The sequence below is a fragment of the Anolis carolinensis genome, chromosome 6 (assembly GCF_035594765.1).
Source record: "Anolis carolinensis isolate JA03-04 chromosome 6, rAnoCar3.1.pri, whole genome shotgun sequence".
NCBI classification, from domain to species: domain Eukaryota; kingdom Metazoa; phylum Chordata; class Lepidosauria; order Squamata; family Dactyloidae; genus Anolis; species Anolis carolinensis.
The window spans coordinates 87,597,955-87,616,934 of record NC_085846.1 but is presented as its reverse complement, the minus strand read 5'-3'; the positions used below and the strand labels follow the sequence as shown (position 1 = coordinate 87,616,934).

Sequence of the window (18,980 nt, the reverse complement as noted above, 5' to 3'; positions counted from 1 at the left end):
ACTGCATAATGTACTACTTTTTCTGTCAAATTTGTTGTATAACATGATGTTTTGGTGCTTTATTTGTAAAATCATAACCTATTTTGATGTTTAATGTGCTTTTCCTTAATCTCTCCTTATTATCCAAGATATTCACTTATTCAAGCTTCTGCTGGCCCGTTTAGCTTGGATAAGTGAGACTCTACTGTACTAGAAAAGACACGTTCATTTCAATATGTTTTCAGAAAATATCATCATGCAGACACACAATTTTGGAGAAGTATCACACTGATATGTGAAATCAGATCCCTTTCTTGCCCAAACTTCTTTTTTGACCTGAGCAGAATTGTGGCAGCTATTTTTAATAGGGGTGCCCCTATTAAAAATGTTCACACCACAGTTTCTCTGCAGACACTTATACAAAAACTACATAAAGATGCATATAATCAACCAAAGCATTTATTTTTATGTAAATGCAGTCAATACATTTGTCCTGTGAAAATGATCTGAGCTAAAAGAGTTATATTAGAAGCAAATTTTTAGCCAGAGGAGAGGATTGTTTACAAAGGATGCTATACTATAATCTTTTTTACAATTATCAAAATGATTTGACCCATCCACATATTCTAATATTTGCCAGATTTAGCACTGGATATGGTCATCTCTGTGCAACTCCTCATGAGTTAGACTTTGTATAATACATTATAAATTAATATGAATAATAACTTCATTTCCTATTGAAATGCGCTCACAGTCTTTTCAGTATACTTTGTCAGAATGGTTATGGGGTCATTTTCAGAAGACTGGCAGACTAAATTACAATGATGACATAAAAATTGGTCAGTGATCAGGGCTTTGATACTACATTTTAGTGAAAGGATCAGTATGTAACTTCATACAAAGACACTTTGTTATAATAAGAAAACAAACAATACTTGAAGTTCAAGAATATTTATTCTAGAGAATAACCAAAATTAGCTTGATTCTTATATCTGGAAATGAATCAAAAACAATAAAATGAAACAACAGAAGTGATAAGCCAAACAGTGTAATCTGACTCACAATTGTAATTTTTATATTTAAGCATGCAAATTACTTAGCAAAACAGCTAAATAAAGGCTACCTGGATCTTGAAAAGTTCAAAGGTGTTTATAGGGTGTGTTAGGCCATATATAACTTTATCTTTTTCTGCAGCAAAGGTTCCTACATGGAAGAAAACACTAGGTTTTAAAAATAAAAACACTTTTTGAAACATTTTTGAACAAGCCCTATGAGGAGTGACTTAAAGAACTGGGCATGTTTAGCTTGCAGAAGAGAAGGCTGAGCGGAGACATGATGAGGGCCATGTATAAAGATTTGAGGGGAAGTCATAGGGAGGAGAGAGCAAGCTTGTTTTCTGCTGCCCTGAGACTAGGACGCGGAACAATGGCTTACAACTACAGGAAAGGAGATTCTACCTGAACATTAGGAAGAACTCCCTAACTATGGGAGCTGTTCAGCAGTGGAACCCTCTGCCCTGGAGTATGGTTGAGGGGAGGCTCCTTCTTTGGAGGGGTTTAAGCAGAGGCTGAATGGCCATCTGTCAGAGGTGCTTTGAATGTGATTTTCCTGCTTCTTGGCAGGGGGTTGGACTGGATGGCCCACAAGGTCTCTTCCAACTCTATGATTCTATGATTCACTCATTTTAAGAAAATGAAGTACACCTACCAAAGATTCTGTCCCAAATTATCAGTGTGCCACCATAGTTTTTATCAATGCAGTATGGATTTCTTCCTATAGAAAAGTACAAAAATCTTTGTTACTCACTGCTAGATTATATATCTAATCTGTATCCACATTTTGGAGCCGGTGGCGAAGTGTGTTAAAGCACTGAGCTGCTGAACTTGCAGACCAAAAGGTCCCAGGTTCAAATCCCGGGAGCGGAGTGAGCGCCCGTTGTTGCTCCAGCTTCTGCCAACCTAGCAGTTCGAAAACATGCCAATGTGAGTAGATCAATAGGTACTGCTTCGGCGGGAAGGTAACGGCGCTCCATGCAGTCATGCCGGCCACATGATCTTGGAGGTGTCTACGCCGGCTCTTCAGCTTAGAAATGGAGATGAGCACCAACCCCCAGAGTCAGACATGACTGGACTTAACATCAGGGTAAACCTTTATCTTTACCTATCCACATTTAGCTATGCTCATACCTAGAAGTGCATCTATACTGTAAAATTAATGCAGTTTGACACCATTTTAATGGTCATGGCTCAATGCTATGGAGTCCTGGTATTTGTAGGGCTATCAGAACTTTTGGCAAATAATAATAATAATATAATAACTTTATTCTTATATCCCACCCCATCTCCCTGAAGGGACTCAGGGCAGCTAACATGGGGACCAAGCCCAGTAAAGCAAAGGCTGTGGAAAACTAAAGTAGACCTCTCAATTACTGCAATTGTTGTTTCTGTCTTATTGTCCCATATAAAATAACTTCAAAGAATAAACACCACAGTCTTTTGATGACACCTACCATGATGTACTCGATGGTGACTGGGGGTATTGAGAATAAACTCCAGAGGACCAAGGTTGCTAATAACCTTTGGTAAGTAAAAAGAAAAGAAAAACATGATCATCTTTTTACTCAAATGAAAACAAAATTAGAAAAAATACAGATGATACAATAAGAAAAAATCTCAAGGAAAGCAATGTTATCTTATAACAAGCACTTATTATCAACAAAATTTTCACAAGCAAAGATGGGATGATGCCATGGTATACAATATAAAATCTTCATTCATGTCAGCTATCCTACCATATTATTATCTTACATTTTTATTATGGCAGCACACATTTAATTCCCACATCCTGTTTTAATCTTCAGAACAAACCCATTGAGATAAAAGATGGTAATTGGCTCCAAATCATTCAGTAAATGTCATGAATGCTCCAGAATTTGAATTCCATTTTCTAATTACTGTAGCACACTCCAATATTCTTAAAACTTCATTTCATGTTCAACAGCCATGACTCTTAAATTCAGAAGGAACAAGTCCTAAAATTGTGGTTTCCTTAATAAAAAGAAGGAAAGAATGGAACCCTGGCATTCACACTGCACACATGACACCTATTGAGCTAAAATAAATATTTCACTGCAATTAAGGAGGACATATTTTGTATGTTCTTATTTTTTCCTGAATATGTTTTGCTTGATTAGTAAAGTAGTTGAGGGTGAGAGAACCACATACATTAATTTTCCCAAGAGACTCTTAGTTGTATCCAAATTATGTCTGTCTTGGTCTTATTCTTACTTATGTACCCTATTTCTACAAATTTGTATAGGATGATCTCCAAAAACTCTGGCAAGTATGGATAATATGTATTTATATCCCTATTATACAAAGTCCAAAGATAACACAAGTATTCACATTTGAATTTCACAAAACTGTCAGTAAATATTTTCATGCCCAAGAAGGCCACCAAAGAGTGAGAAAAAGTTCATATTACAAGTTAGTTGATCTTCCATCACCAAGCAAGCAAAAGCATTCTATTGGTATAAGTCATATGAAATATGACAGTTCAGTGAATTCAGCTGCAACCCAAAACTCATTAGCTAGTAGTAATTCTCAATGAAATCAATAGAGTTTGCTTCCATGTGGGGCTGGGGTTTTATTAAACTAAAAAGGGCCTTCTTTGTTGAAACCACAGGCCCACACCTTAAAGCACCAGTAGTTTATCTTTACAACATACACACACCTAACTGTGATCCACTTGTTTTTAAAACAAATATTGAAACAGTTCTGTAAAAATATATCTTATTTAGGTTCTCAACGTGAGGAATATGATGGATCAAGTTATACATTTTGACTTGGCTTAGAAGTGGTGACGACGGCATATTTGGATCAAAGTAGATGCTTTTAACATTTTCTTCTCCTACCACCCTGCTAACAACACTGCTTACAATATTAATTCTTTGAAGAAATTCATATTAAGTTCAGCATAGAAGTGGCCTGTGGTTCACCACCAGTCAACAGAAATGAGCCTCCACCACCTGCTGAAGGAGGGAAGGAGATCTGGAAGGAAGCCCACCTAAACAGGTGATTGATAACTTTTTGAGTCAACAGTGCTAACCATCTGCTTTAAGTGTGTTTTTTTGGTGAGAGGTATATCACCAAAAGCATATATATTTCCTCCTGCAGAGCACCTTTATACACATGCAGGACAGTATCTATGGAAAAGTGGTGTATTCAGGGATTTGTTTCCACAGATAGGCTTCCCCTTGGTGTCTGGAATCCATAAAGTGCTGACAATCCCTTTGGTATGCTTGGAAGACTTCATAAGCACAGAAAAGAATTCAGTGGCAATCCTTACATTGAAATGTATACAACAATTATGAGTTGTTTGTCAGCCTAAAATAAAGCTCTACAAGTCACTAGTTTTGTCTCACCCATACATTTACAAAATACTTCTTGAATGTCAAGGTGATATAAAAGGCAACTGTTTGGAATATGGATCCATATTTTAGCCCATCTGGTGAGGAAACATAAAAATTAAAGCGTTATTTGCTTTCTCTACCTAAGCTGTTGTACTAATTCAAGACAACCCACCCATGTATTTATACAGATGGACCTGGTGGCCATATTTGCCATGTGAATTCTCTGCAGGGAATCAGGGGAAAGGCAGAATCCCTAGGATACATGCTCCTCTCCCTGCTTTCACACTTTGAAATTTTCGGCAAACCCTGATTTATTCACTGCCAACTGTTTTTTTATCTGATTAGGCAGTTTTCTACTCCAGTAAGCATGTAATATGGAGGTAGCCAAATTTCCACATTGAGGAGTGAAACAATAATATTTTTGGTTTGGAAGTAAAACAAGCTAAAGGAACCAGCCTGTTGGGATCATAAAGGATTCATGGGGGTCTGAATTTCTGATATAACTGTATTCTAGGAATAAAGGAATGAGAACTTAGCTTTAGTGGATAGTCAGCATTAGAACCTGTTTATACAGTAAATAGAAGGGCACTGAGTAATGCGTATATAATAAATTACCTTGAAGGCAAAATGTTGTCACTCAGGCTTGTTTTTAATTCCTGAACTAAGATTGTAAGTCAACCTGGCATTTGATAGAAATATTTCACCTACCCTTTTCAACAGAAGGGTCTACTTTTCAATGGACAAATTCATGGGTTTTAATTCAGACAACATACATCCAGAGCCTTGTATTTATATTTATTATAGCCAAATTTAAAATATAAATCAACCTACTTGGTGAAATAGGTACGGAATTCTAAGGATAATCACAGCACAATCCTAAACATGACTAGTCAGAAAGATGCAGTGTTAGATTACAAAATACTCATTGTCCAAGGCAGGGGTGTTAATTGCTGCTTATTTTATTCTAGCATAGATGAAAGAGATGTTTTAAACTGGTGAAGATTATTTATTTGAAATAAAGTTGCACAATTTTCTCATTTCACTTTTTTGGCCAAAAAAATCATTTTGCGCAAAAAAAAGGGATGTGTGTTCTTTTTGCTGAATTTGGCCCTGTGGGAACAGTTGGTTAGTTTGAAAACAGAACTACCCGCAACTGTCCCACTGCCTTTCCAGGCGTGGGTGTTTTGCAGTTAGACTTCTGTGTCAGAATTCAGACTTTCCCCTAACTTTGGCTAATGTGGAACAAAGCCACATTAAGGTGGCTTTGTCCCATGTTACCCTGGATCAGCACTGTGTGGTGTTTGGCCGATCCACCTCTACACTGACCTAAATGGCCAATGCGTAAGAGATTTTAGACTAAGAGACTAAGAAAGGCAGGGTTGCTTCCTCTCTCCTCTCCCTCCTGCTGAGTTAACTGAGTGCAGTAATGGAAGTAAGCTGAGAGCAAAGAGGAAAGTAGTAGCAGGAGACAGAAAAGGGGATTTTCAGAAGGTGCTAAAGAAGTGGAATGACCCAGGATTAATCAGCACTGTTTCTACCAAATCAGGACAAATGCAAGATATTTTGACTAATAACAAACAGCAGAAAGAGGTCTGAACCTTAGACACTCTCTTCCTAATTTGGCCTATTTTATTATTTTTCTTCTTACATGAGTAATGTTGTTCACCTTTTTCAGATGAATGACTAACAATACTTTCTATGAAACTTTTAAGACCTGATCTGTTGCCTATAGATTTTATATCAAAGGCAGACCTCTTGTGTTTGAGTGTGTACCACTAGCTTGGATAAAAACAACTGAAAATCATTTTAGAAAATCAGGAGCATCATTTATCTAACATAAACTATTTGCAGGGACTTTTGTACAACACAGTTATTTGTGATTTAATGTTGCAATAGAGGTAGCTACAAGATGAGAGTCATTTTTGTAATGGAATCATGCATAATTAAATATAAATATATAATTCACATCTGCCAGGGAGCAACATCTGAACAAAATTAAATTTATTTCTGTCACTGTAACACCTGGATCCCTTTCTTTACACAAACACATACACACACACACACACACACACACACACACACACACACACACAACTGTTTTCTTTGTTCCAGCAGCCCATTGTGATTTGTGTCTTTTATTATAACTACCAGAGCAGTTTAGTACAACCTTCAGATTTATAATAATTTAAAAGGTGGGGGCATATTGTACATAAAAGGTTAAGTGTAAGAGTGCAGCAAGAAAGCCAAAACAATATGCACAGGAAATCCATAAACAGTGTTTTTATAGTCAACATAGAAAGATGTTGGCCTCTTTGCAGCAATATATGGACCACTTGACTAAAACTAAGTAAAACATACAATGCAGTATAAAAAACCCAACAACAACAATATAACTTAGAGCTAGGGTGGCAGAAAAGCGTTTTTTTCTAGAATTGAATGTTTCCATATGTTTTAGTCATGCTACCTGCAATCTTGTCTTTCTGTACTCCATCTCTTTGTCAGAAAATGAGAATGTTTGTCTAACTAATTGAAAAAAAACATGAACACATTTCTATACACACTGCACATATCGTGTTTGTAGTAAAAAAGAAAAACAGAACAATGCAATATTTAAAATGAAGAACAATGTTACCAACATTAACTTACCAGTATTTCAGTGGAAGACTCCAGGGGCCACCCAGTCCAACCCCCTAGTGCAATGCAGGAAAAGCTCAGTCAAAGCACCCCCAACAGATAGTCATCGAAGAAGAAGAAGAAGAAGAACAAGAAGAAGAAGAGGAGGAGGAGGAGGAGGAAGAGGAAGAATGGCAGCAGCTCAGGGACCTTTTGGTCAGCAGTCCTGCCAGCACAAGGGTTTAACCCACTGTACCATCGGGGGCTCAAACTAAGAGATGAACCAAGGCTATTATTTTCCCTCCTTTTCACCCTCCTCCTCCTTGACTGCACAAACATCTCACCAATTTGATTTCCTCAATACTGGTGATATCAACTTCCATGTTAAAAATATTGTAAGGCAGCAATAAAACAGTAACCTCAGAATATTTAAAACTAACAGTAAATGCTTAGCTGACAAATGTGGATGGATGACTGCATATCCTTGTATAATATATCATTTTTAAATCCATGATTAATGGAAAGGTATAATAAAACTTGCCAACTAATTAGTAATAGAACACTAGCATATACATGCAAAAATACATGATATTCACATGCAAATTTCATGTGCAAAATATCATATGAGACATGAAAACAATCAACAAAAAACTCAACCTGTAATAACTCCAATTTTAAAATGATCTAAGCAATGTTTAATGGTTTTCTTAAAATACTTTCTTAAAATATTCATTCAGTCTATCAGTGTTGCAGATTTTCATATAGTGTAAAAAGTGTGTTTGTATGTGTGTATTCTTATGTATATATAGAACACAAAACCAAAAAAGTAAATTGTTCGAATTTGCCATAGTTCAAAATGTTTTAAACTAATTGGGACCAACTGGCTTCAATGCTTTTTATAAATATAGCTCTCTCACTCTCCACTCATTTCATTTCTTATATATCCTAAAATCAAAAATTAAATGAGCATATGTTTCTCTTTAAGAAGTCAGAAAAAGACTTTTCTTACACAATAAATCAGCTACCAGTAGATTTCCAAAATACAGTTTATGCATTGCTTAAAATCCCAGATTACCTCTGTATGTATCCAGAACTGGTAAAGCAGATTAAATTGGAGATGAACAGCATACACTGAAGGTGGAATAAAGAAAGCCAAGGGCAAATAGAATATCTGAAAAATAAGAGAGGAAAATTTCTAAATTAAACCAAAGTTCAAGTACATAAAATTAAGATATTAATTAAACCTTGTCATTATTTTTGTGAAGCACAATGTTGTGTTAATTTAATAATGGAATATTGGAAAACTCAAAAGAGAGTACATGTACATTGGTGGCATGCCTAATACAACAAAGAAGAAAACCAGGATAGTGAGAAATACTCATTCCAAAAGTGTGGCTGCTGCCCTGACAATTAGATCCATGCCATCCTATCCTGACATTCTGAAATATGCTTCATTGAAATCTAGTAGTGATAAAGATGTGCTACAACTAAAATATTTGCCATGTTTTGTTATTTAAGATTGCTTAACTCAGTTGTTCCACTCACTGCTCTTCTCACACAAAATGCCTAAACTACAGATGGATGGATGCCTAGTGGATTGGATACATGTCCCTATGAACATGGCTCCACTCAACCAATGTCATTTGGTAAGAATGTGAAATTCCAGAGACAAAATGTCAAAAATTGAATCTATAGCCAACTGACTCTTATTTCACTATTAGCCAGTACTTCCATCATAAAGTGAGTACTGCAATATGGCAGAAATGGAATGATGATGAAATTACAATACTTTACTTTTTATGAAAAGAGACTATGACAATTATGTTTATTTTCAGTTTTGCCACAGAAAAATGTTTACCGGAAAAAAGTCAACCCACTGCTTCTTAACTCTGTTCAACTGAAAATGGCAAATTTCTTACCATGGGAGGCTACATGTGTTTGAAATGGAACGTAGTGGAGATTCATTATAAGCTATACTTTGCCTCTTTACTATAATTTTAGCAAGATGTAATAATACAAATAAATATAAATGGTCCCAGTCCAAAGATTCCTAGGTTCTGATGCACCTAACATTCCTATATTCTTATATCTCATTAATATCAGAAAAACAAAACAGATCCATACTCATAAGAGTGATGCAAGCATTCCCCAAGTTACAAACAAGATAGGTTCTGTAGGTTTGTTCTTAAGTTAAATTTGTTTGCAAGTCGGAACAGGTACAGTATATGTGGTTTGGATAGCACAGGGAAGGATTATAACCCTTTGTAGTTATTTTTGCTCTCTGTACCCCTGTTCAGAAAATTTCACCTCACTTTCTGTCCCTGTGATAATTAGATTTTGAAAATTTTGACTTGTTGTGGAAAGAAGGATTGGAGACACCTTTTCCTCATGAAAAGTATTTAAGGCGTGCATTTTCCATCCTAGGGGTAGATTTCTCTCACTTCCTCATTTCTCTGAAATCTTTGCCCTTAACTATAAGTCATTTGTAAGCTGGATATTTGTAACTCGGGAACTGCCTGTTCTTCATACTTTGTTGATTTTTTGTGTGTGTGTAAGGAGTGACTTGAGAAACTGCAAGTCACTTTGTTGATGTGAATGGAGAAGAAGACTACTGTAATGTGGAGGGGGTAAACCCATGCCCTGTGACTTCATAAGGCTGCATCCATCATTTCAATTGTTTTAGACCATGAAGTCCCCAAGGCATAGAAGCAAGCATTTGTGAACATTTACAGTTATGGTTCTACTTTCGGCCCATGAACCCCCCCCCCCCCCGCCCAAACTGGAAATGACTGAAGTAGAGATCTCCCAGAATCTACAAATGAAGCTCAGTGAGGTTCAAAACTCACTTTCTGACTATTATTAAAGTAGAATTGGCCCATTACTCTACAGCAGCTGAAAAGCAGAGATGGGTGAAAAACACTTGCCATCACTATTAATTTTCATAGATACTCATAAACCATGGCATGTCAGAGAATACTTAGCTATCATGTTTTCTCTGCAGACATCACAAAACTAAAGGTCCCCCGCATTCTACTAATCTGTGTCCTGCTCCCTCTACTAGCATGCTTCATCTCTATGCTGGACAAAGTACTTTCCTCCTTAGATAGCATAGAAACCATTCTCATTTTCTAGCCTATATGGAAACAGATGCATTCATCTGTAATACCTGATCATTAATGGCTTTGGCAGTATTAATGGCTGTGACATAATGACTGATCCAGTGCGAGGAATTATGCATAGAGACCTGGCTCCTACATATAAGTGCCTTGCCAGGCTATCAATGCATAAGGCACCTTCTTCTGCAAAGTTTCCAATTAACCATGGGAACATTTAAACAGAAATAATGGAAGATATTATTTCTTAAAATAGTGCAAAAATATGAAAGCTTTCTGGCAGGAGTGAGGCAATTTCAAGAAATTACTTTTGATATTTAAAGTTTTATTGTTTTCCTTTAATCCAAGATTTTAAGGTGAATTATAAAGAAGAAGAAAACTATTCACATATTCAATTAATTAATTCAAAAGCTAACAATCATTATCAATGGAAGTAAACCTTAAGTTTATATAGTACTACTCTAGCATAACAAGTAGACTTTGTTTATTAATTTGATTTATATATTTTTAAAAGTAAATTAAATAACAGCCAAAAGACATAGGGAGGCCAAAATCAATTTTTTAAAAAAAATGCGGAAAGAAAAAGAAAATGTGCCAAATCATTTCTGATTTTTATCTAAGGTTGTAAAATTATACAGTGAAGAAAGCTGGCATGAAGGAAATAGACTCATCTGAAATGTAGTGCTGGAGAAGAGATCTACAGATACCATGTGCTGTCAAAAAGGGAAATAAATCGATCCAAGGTGCACTCAAGCCTGGACTCTCTCTTAGAAGCCAAAATGATCAAACTGATATCATTATACTTAAGATATATCATAAGATAACATAGCTCATTAGCAGAGCCGGTCCAACAATGAGGCAAATTAAGCGGTCGCTTGGGGCGCAAAACATACAGGGGCACAGTCGAGACTGCTTTTTCTGTTGATTTATTGTAAAACATGATGCTTTGGTGCTTAATTTGTAAAATTTTAATGTAATTTGATGTTTAATAGGCTTTTTCTTAATCCCTCCTTATTATCCAACATTTTCACTTATCCAACGCTTTTATTTTTCAGTGATTGGGTTTTTTTTGGGGGGGGGGTGCCAAAATTCTGTTCGCCTACATTTGAAAAATACCTAGGGCCGGCTCTGCTCATTAGAAGAAACAATACACTTAGTAATTTTTTAAGCAATAGGAAAATGGGAAGATTTTGGATAGATTCAAACAAAGGAACTACTTCTATTTATATCTATTTATACCCTGCTTTCTCTCTCTACAAAAAAGACTCAAAGAGACTCAAAGAGTCTTTTTTACAATAAAATCAAATGAAATACAATTTAAAACCTAAAATATACAAACATTGATATAGAATTAAATATTAATGATATTAAAAAGTAAACAGTTAAAATTCTTAAAGACTGATTAAAAACAGATTCAAGGCTAAAACCACAGTACCCTCTGACATGATGGCCCTGGATTTGCAAGATCTTAGCATGCTTATTAACAATAAGGACCCAAGATCCGCAGGAGATGCAGCTGCAATGATGGAGTTTTGTCATCATAGTTGCATCTGCTGATGTGACCTCACAGAAACCAACTTAAGAAGCTGGTCAATGGAATCAACATAGAGATTTTCATGGTACTTGGGAATGGGCTGGTGAGTAAAACAGAATCCATCTCCCTTCCAGTATCAAGGAGCTTTCTGAAAGGCAGCACAGGATCCTACTATAACTACCTGTCACAAAGCACTTTGATAACGTAAGAAGGGTGGACAGACACCTTCACTCATGACCCCACTCTTCAGAGCCTTGGAAATCCCTATGCTGGTAGCATTGCCCAGCTTGTAAGGTGGGTTTTTGCATGCACTTTCAGTAACTGTAAACACGAATTCACTTGACTATAAACATGATGGCAATTAACGTTAAGTTGAAAGTGTATTTTAAAAGACATAGCACTGATGGTACAAAATTATTGACAACTGGCACATTTGTTAATATTTATTACAGGTCAGTGTGCATTTTGTATAACTTACCCAAGATGTGTACTTCTGCAAAACAGATTGCCTTAATGCTGTAAATAAATTATAATACTCTGAACTATGATGAGTTTGGTGTCCTGCCCATAGTAGATTAATCTCTGAAATGCCAAAAAGAAAACAAAAATTATGTGAGCCTTGGAAAAACAAAGTAATATATGCCCTTATCATTAAGTTACTACAAAATAAATACAGGTTAAGCATCCCTTAACTTTCACTTTTTATGCAATTGTTAAAACACTCTACAAAATTACTTTCAGGATGTGTATATAGAGTGTATATGAAATATAAATAAGTTTTATTTATAGGAGTGTCCCATCTCTTAAAATATCTGGTCAAAAACGTTTTGGATGAGGGATACTGAACCTCTATCTCTAAATGAAAAATTAAGATGCTAATGAAAGACATGACCATGTAATATATGAGACACGGAAATTTAAGATCATTTTATTTTCTACCAGAGTGGTTATTGTGTATTTCTCTAGATTCTGTTGGATCATGCTCTCATCATTCTGCATTATACTCCATGTTATGAGTTGCCGCTCAACAATATTTGGGGAATCATATAGTTCCAATTCTTGGTTTAAACATTTTCACCATTGCAAAGAAGCTGATTGATGATACATGACACTGCAGCTTTGTTCACCCTTACTCACAAATCAACCCCATCAAACACAGCAGGGTTATTTTGGAAATATATCCATAGACTTACACTGTGAATGGTCCAAACCATTCTGAGGTTTGCAATACATAGGAAAGATCAAAGTAACCATCACACCTGCCTATGTCATTTAAATGAATCATACATGAAGAGGTCCTACATATGTTTCTCCCACATGACTTGGGGAACGAAGGGAGAAGATCAAAAGTGGACATCAATTAAGGTTGGATGAAGTAGCAAAAACTTGCTATTTATGTGGCAGAAAATGCCCTGAAGAAGAAAAAGTTGATGGACCTATCTTAACTGAAACTTTTAAATAAGGTAATATATATCAATCTGTTATTGATTTATTAATAAAAGTGAGATAAATAAGGATTAAGTTGACATTATGTTCCATTAGTAAAAATACTTCAGTGATTTTTAAGATTATCTGAATATCAAATAATAAAAGAATGCTTTATTTTTTTCTATTAAAAATAACATTTATTGTTTCCAATAGGTCTGCTTGATATTCCAATGCAAAAGTTCTAAATACAGAAAATATTTAGTGTATGAGGGGAAATAAATGAATATAGAGTGCTATGATCTAGTCACAGGTTTTATGGTTTTAAAAAAGCTCTTTAGTTTAGGAGAAGAGGTTAGAACTCTTTATAGATTCACTTATGCAACGAAAAACATAGAAACTGTAAATGGAGATTCTTGCCTAAATTTTGCAATATTTGTTCAACAATACAGCACGCTGTGCTTGTTTCTACTTCTTGCATTTCAGCTTCAGCCTTCTTTCTCGGCAAGTATAGGGAATAGTGAACCTCAAACCACAATAAGGTTCTAGGTGTCTGGACAATAATCTTTCACTTTTCTCATGTTATTTTATCTGAGATAGAAATACCATGGGAATCCAATTAAGAACTATATATTATTGGTAAGGTGTATAAGGTGTACAAGGGATCTTGTACACCTTAGAAACTAACTGGGAACAAATTTGGTAGCATAAGAATACGTAGATTTAGGGTGCATGTACATTAATGCAGTTTGATGCCATTTTAACTGCTATGACTCAATGCTATAGAATTATAGGTTTAACAGTTATACGTCTTTAGCCTTCTCTGCTAAACAGTACTGGTACCTCCACAAACTACAACTCCCATGATTCCATAGCATTGGGCCATGGCAATGCTATGCCTTTTAAATGCTTTCAATTTAATCTTTTAAAGTCTAAACTTAAAAATCTGTTAAATATGAAATGGTTATAATGTGAATTTGTTGGTCTGTGTTTAATTGTCTGATTGTCTTTGTTGCTTATGCAATTGTAAATTGGGTTTTTATCTTTTGGTTACTGTTACAGTAGAGTCTCACTTATCCAAGCCTCGCTTATCCAAGCCTCTGGATAATCCAAGCCATTTTTGTAGTCAATGTTTTCAATATATCAGGATATTTTGGTGCTAAATTCATAAATACAGTAATTACTACTTAGCATTACTGCATATTGAACTACTTTTTCTGTCAAATTAGTTGTATAACATGATGTTTTGGTACTTAATTTGTAAAATCATAATCTAATTTGATGTTTAATAGGCTTTTCCTTAATCTCTCCTTATTATCCAAGATATTCGCTTATCCAAGCTTCTGCCAGCCCGTTTAGCTTGGATAAGTGAGACTCTACTGTATTTTGTATTTTATACGGCATTGAATGATTGTCTCTCTATATGTTGTAAGCCGCCCTAAGTGCCCACTGGGGAGATAAGGTGGGATAGAAATAAAGTCTCATTCATTCATTCACAGTAGTTAAAATAGTGTTAAACTGCATTAATTCTGCTATACAGATGAACCCTGCATCCTCAGGTGCAGATATATTACTGGGTAGTGAAGATAAGCTTGACAGATGCAGAATGAAAACAAAATTGCATTAAGAATCCATTTTTAAATAAAGGATGGAATTTTCATGTTTTTAGTGGCACAGCCAACCTAACCTTGACTTTAGAAGATCTCCAAAGGAATGATGCCTTCTTTCAGATCCCCGTCACAGTTCCTGATACTTCCACATCATGCTTAGAGCCAAGAGCACCGGTGACAACAAACAACGGAGCTGATAATGAATTGCCAATGAACTGCCTGAGAATCCCATAGTAATACATTCTCAGGACAAGAGCAAGTATGATAAAAGATAACAATCGTGTGTGTGTGTGAATGAATTCAGAGTACTTGCCTGTCTCACTTGTCATTCAGTGTCAACCATACTGTTCACTGATGGCTATAAATACATCTTTCTATTGGAAGATACAGAAGCACAAGACTTCTCCAAATCTGATAGAATACTGCTACCTGATTATCTTTCATTCCTTCCTGTGTCAGGAAATCTTTTAAGTGATCATCCCCAGAGTATGTCTAAGAGCTGTTCATGCCATTGGAAAAAAGGTAATCTGCAAATGCAGACAGTACATGTATACCAGTACCTTGTTTTCTTTAACAACAGTCTGGGTGGTCAGGTTTCTGTGAATTTTACATATCTATGTCGATTTTGACAGTTATGATTCGGAATTTGGCAAGCAGAATTGAAAAGACAAAATCTTTCATGGCCATCAGATGTGTAGCCCGAGGGTCTTAGACTGTCTTGAGTACATCATAGTGTGAAGGTGGGTGGTGCCGTCTAGTAGTTGGCTTGTTATATTTAAGTTAATTTTAGGTCATCTGTGTTTAAAGAATGAGGTTTACATGAAGCCTCTGTTGCTAATGTGAAATTCACTGGCAGCCAAGTGACTCCTTCTCAAAAACAATGGGAAGTTAAAACTTTCTATGGAACCGTTAAGCAAGCTACTTTTGGCAGAAATTAGTATTTCACTCACTATGTGACACTGTAACAGTTAATGTCTTGGTATCCTCCCCTGCCAAAATTATATCGAACTGATGATTAACACCTAAGGATAAATATGCCAAATCAAATATATTAATGTGCCCTCGGGCCAACCATTCTAAACCACCAGAGGAATTGCACTCTACTTTTAAGCTACATATTAACATATGATAACTAAGAAATTATGACCTGTTAGTAATAGAGGAAACAACTTAATCATTCCTGGATGTACCCTGAGCCTCTCAAAATCCTTACAACAGCTAAACTGGAAAACGATAATTTAACCAAACCATCAAGAAAAAATCCCTAACATGCAATCTGAGAATTCCATTTTAAAAATTCATCTTCTCCTGAAGTACACAGTACCTTAAACTAAAATTCTGCTGGGAAATGAATACTGTATCTTAATCCACCTTTCCTAATGAGTTCACAAGGGGATGAGTGATTCGTTCGAGCTATGATTCTGTGCAGTAATTTGTATTTGAAATACTTCCTAGAATTATGACAGAAGCTAAATGAGTGAACAAAAAAAAATCTGGAAAAGGTGGAGGTTAAAGATCCATCTCCTTGGTTGTTTTAAAAGCATATACTTCCTATCACAAACTGTGTGTAACACAAACCTGGACTCAATGAGGTACAGCTGTACAAACATAGTACAGTAACTAGATCTTTCTTCTTTCCGTCAGTTGCTTTTTAGCATTGCAAAAAGTTCAAGGAAGAAAATTTAGGATGATTTTTACATTCTGCATTCATCAAATCATGTTCAAACAGTATTAAAAGAATTATTAAAAGTAAGTTTATTACTAGTCAATATTCCATTACAAAGCTTCCTAAACTGGTGAAAACAATGGCAAGTTATTTTCTTCATCTATCAGAGTCAATTGGGGAAATTGCAGAGTATACAAATCAAAGTCTTTTACAGGTGGAGAAGAACCAGGCATATATTTGAACTCTGTTGTGTTGTTACAAAGCAGAAATCTTTTGAACAGCAAGTTTAGCAAAGCTTCTATTGATGCACTGCATTCTATTGATGCACTATTAAAACCACTGAGGCAGTTTAGTATTCTTCAAGAAGTATAGCACTATAATCACATACATATCTCAAAAGGATGTATAACTGAATTCAGTGCGATTTTCCCTCACATTTTATCCTTTCAAACAAGTGAGAACCACACTATCCCTCAGGCATTGACCTTTTCTATCATCCAACTACATAATTCAACCCTGATTGATTTCATAACTAGCTTGAGCAGTAGGAACAAAGTTCAGAGTAGTAGGTGGTTCATTTCCATGTGAAAATGAGACAACACCACCTCTGGACACCCACATAAATCTCCTTGCTAGTCTCTTTGCTGGTCTCTTAACAAACTTTGTGCATTTTGAGATTTTTTTAAAAAAATGAATAATACCGTAACTATTGCCTTGTTGACTAGTAAAAAAAATAGCACTTTGTGTGTTGGTATGGTAAATCATCTCATTCTTTTGTACTTGCTGTACTCAGCTTCACAAAGGAAAAGGTGACAATTTTGCATAGAGGCATTTTGCACAAAACACAAGAAACTTCATGCTGGAAGTAAAGGTTTGATGAATCCTCAGCAGGCTAATTCTCTCTGCCAAGATGGGTTCTTTTTTTAAAACTGTAACACATTTTCACAACTCTGGTTCCTCTGCCCATTCCTTAAGGTTTTACAAACTGAAAGGTATCTATAGCACAACTCCAACCACCTCAAACACCCCAAATAGCTAGCTGCCTATCTTGCACTAGTTTGTACAGGTAATTGGATGAGAGTGCTGCTTCAATACCGCACCACACCAGAAGGAGCTTTGTACCTCTGTCTCTTATCATTGTTCTTTCATTGGGTCCGTATTAGAGGCAGGTCACTTTTTTTACTCTTGCCCCCTACGTCTTTTCAAGATGCATTTACAGAGTTCATCAGGTTGTTCTCATCATCACCTGGGGTTCTTGGATGATTTTTGTCTTTATTTTTACTTACACATGAGCACATATGGTGGATAAAATACACTATATGTGGGTATGAAATAACTCTCAAATATCATTGGACTGCAATTCCCAAAAAAGCTATAGGAACACTGGAAATTGCAGCCTGACAAAATCTGGAGGGTTGCACAAATCCTATCCCTGCTTTGGAAGGTTATCAGAGCCTGGCCTTCCTTGGCACAGCCATCTTTTACCACCTTCCCATTAAAATGATTCTCATATTGCTAAGACAGACAGAAAGGATAGCTTTAGGATTTCCTTTTTACTAAGAGTTTAAATATGTGTGTGTCTACTGCCTAGTGTTTGATCTGTTTTACTGACTGCTGCTTTACTAATTTTATTTATTTATTTATTTTTCAAACTTATATGCCGCCACTCCCCTAGGGCTCGGAGCGGCTTACAAGAACCGGCTAAAATCAACAATTTAAAAAACATTTTAAAAACATCATTTAAAAAAAAAAATCTTTAAAACATCCTAAAAGCACCTTTTAAAACATCAGCAACAGAACTCAAAAGCCTGCCGAAACAGGTGTGTCTTACATGCCCTGCGGAAGGCCAACAAGTCCCGCAAGGCACGAACTTCAGGTGGCAAGGTGTTCCACAGAGATGGCGCCACTACTGAAAAGGCCCTGCAGTTAGACGCAAGGTCTTAAAACTGGGGACTTCCAGCAGGTCTTGGTCCTCAGAACGGAGGGATCTCTGGGGTTTGTAAGGGGTGAGGCGGTCCCTCAGGTACATCGGCCCTGGACCATGTAAGGCCTTGAAGGTAAGCACCATCACTTTGAAAGTGATCCGGTGCTCAATTGGTAACCAGTGCAGCTGCCGTAAGATTGGTGTTATGTGGCATCTTATGGGGACTCCCGCAAGGAGCCGGGCAGCTGCATTTTGCACCAATTTGAGCTTCCGGATCACCGACACAGGAAGGCCAATGTAAAGGGCATTACAGTAATCCAGTCTCGAGATGACTGTAGCCTGGATCACTGTAGCCAGGTTGTCCCTAGATAGATAGGGGGCTAGCCGTCTAGCCTGCCGAAGATGAAAAAAGGCAGTTTTGGTAACGGCGGAGACCTGGGCCTGCATCGTCAGTGAAGGGTCCAAGAGGACTCCCAGACTCTTTACTAGTGAAGACGGGCGTAGCACTTCACCATCCAGGGTTGGCAACTGGATATCCCCACTGCCCGGTCGGCCCAGCCATAGGAGCTCCGTCTTTGCTGGATTCACCCTCAAACTACTGGAACGCAACCATCCAATAATGGCCTCGAGGCACTGGTGAAAACTGTCGGGTACAGACTCCGGTTGGCCTTCCATCTTTAACACAAGCTGAGTGTCGTCAGCATA

The 18,980-nt window shown here is 36.6% G+C and overlaps 1 protein-coding gene across 1 annotated transcript in view; it reads right to left on the bottom strand.

Moving 5' to 3' along the window:
• Positions 1-18,980, bottom strand: part of agmo (alkylglycerol monooxygenase) — a 138,612-nt gene that overhangs the window by 79,007 nt on the left and 40,625 nt on the right. Inside the window, exons 4-8 of the mRNA XM_062984295.1 lie at positions 12,129-12,232; positions 8,079-8,174; positions 2,489-2,555; positions 1,687-1,752; positions 1,103-1,182 (exon numbers count right to left, since the gene is read on the bottom strand). Coding sequence (XP_062840365.1) covers positions 1,103-1,182; positions 1,687-1,752; positions 2,489-2,555; positions 8,079-8,174; positions 12,129-12,232 — 413 coding nt within the window. The remainder of the gene's footprint in view (positions 1-1,102; positions 1,183-1,686; positions 1,753-2,488; positions 2,556-8,078; positions 8,175-12,128; positions 12,233-18,980) is intronic.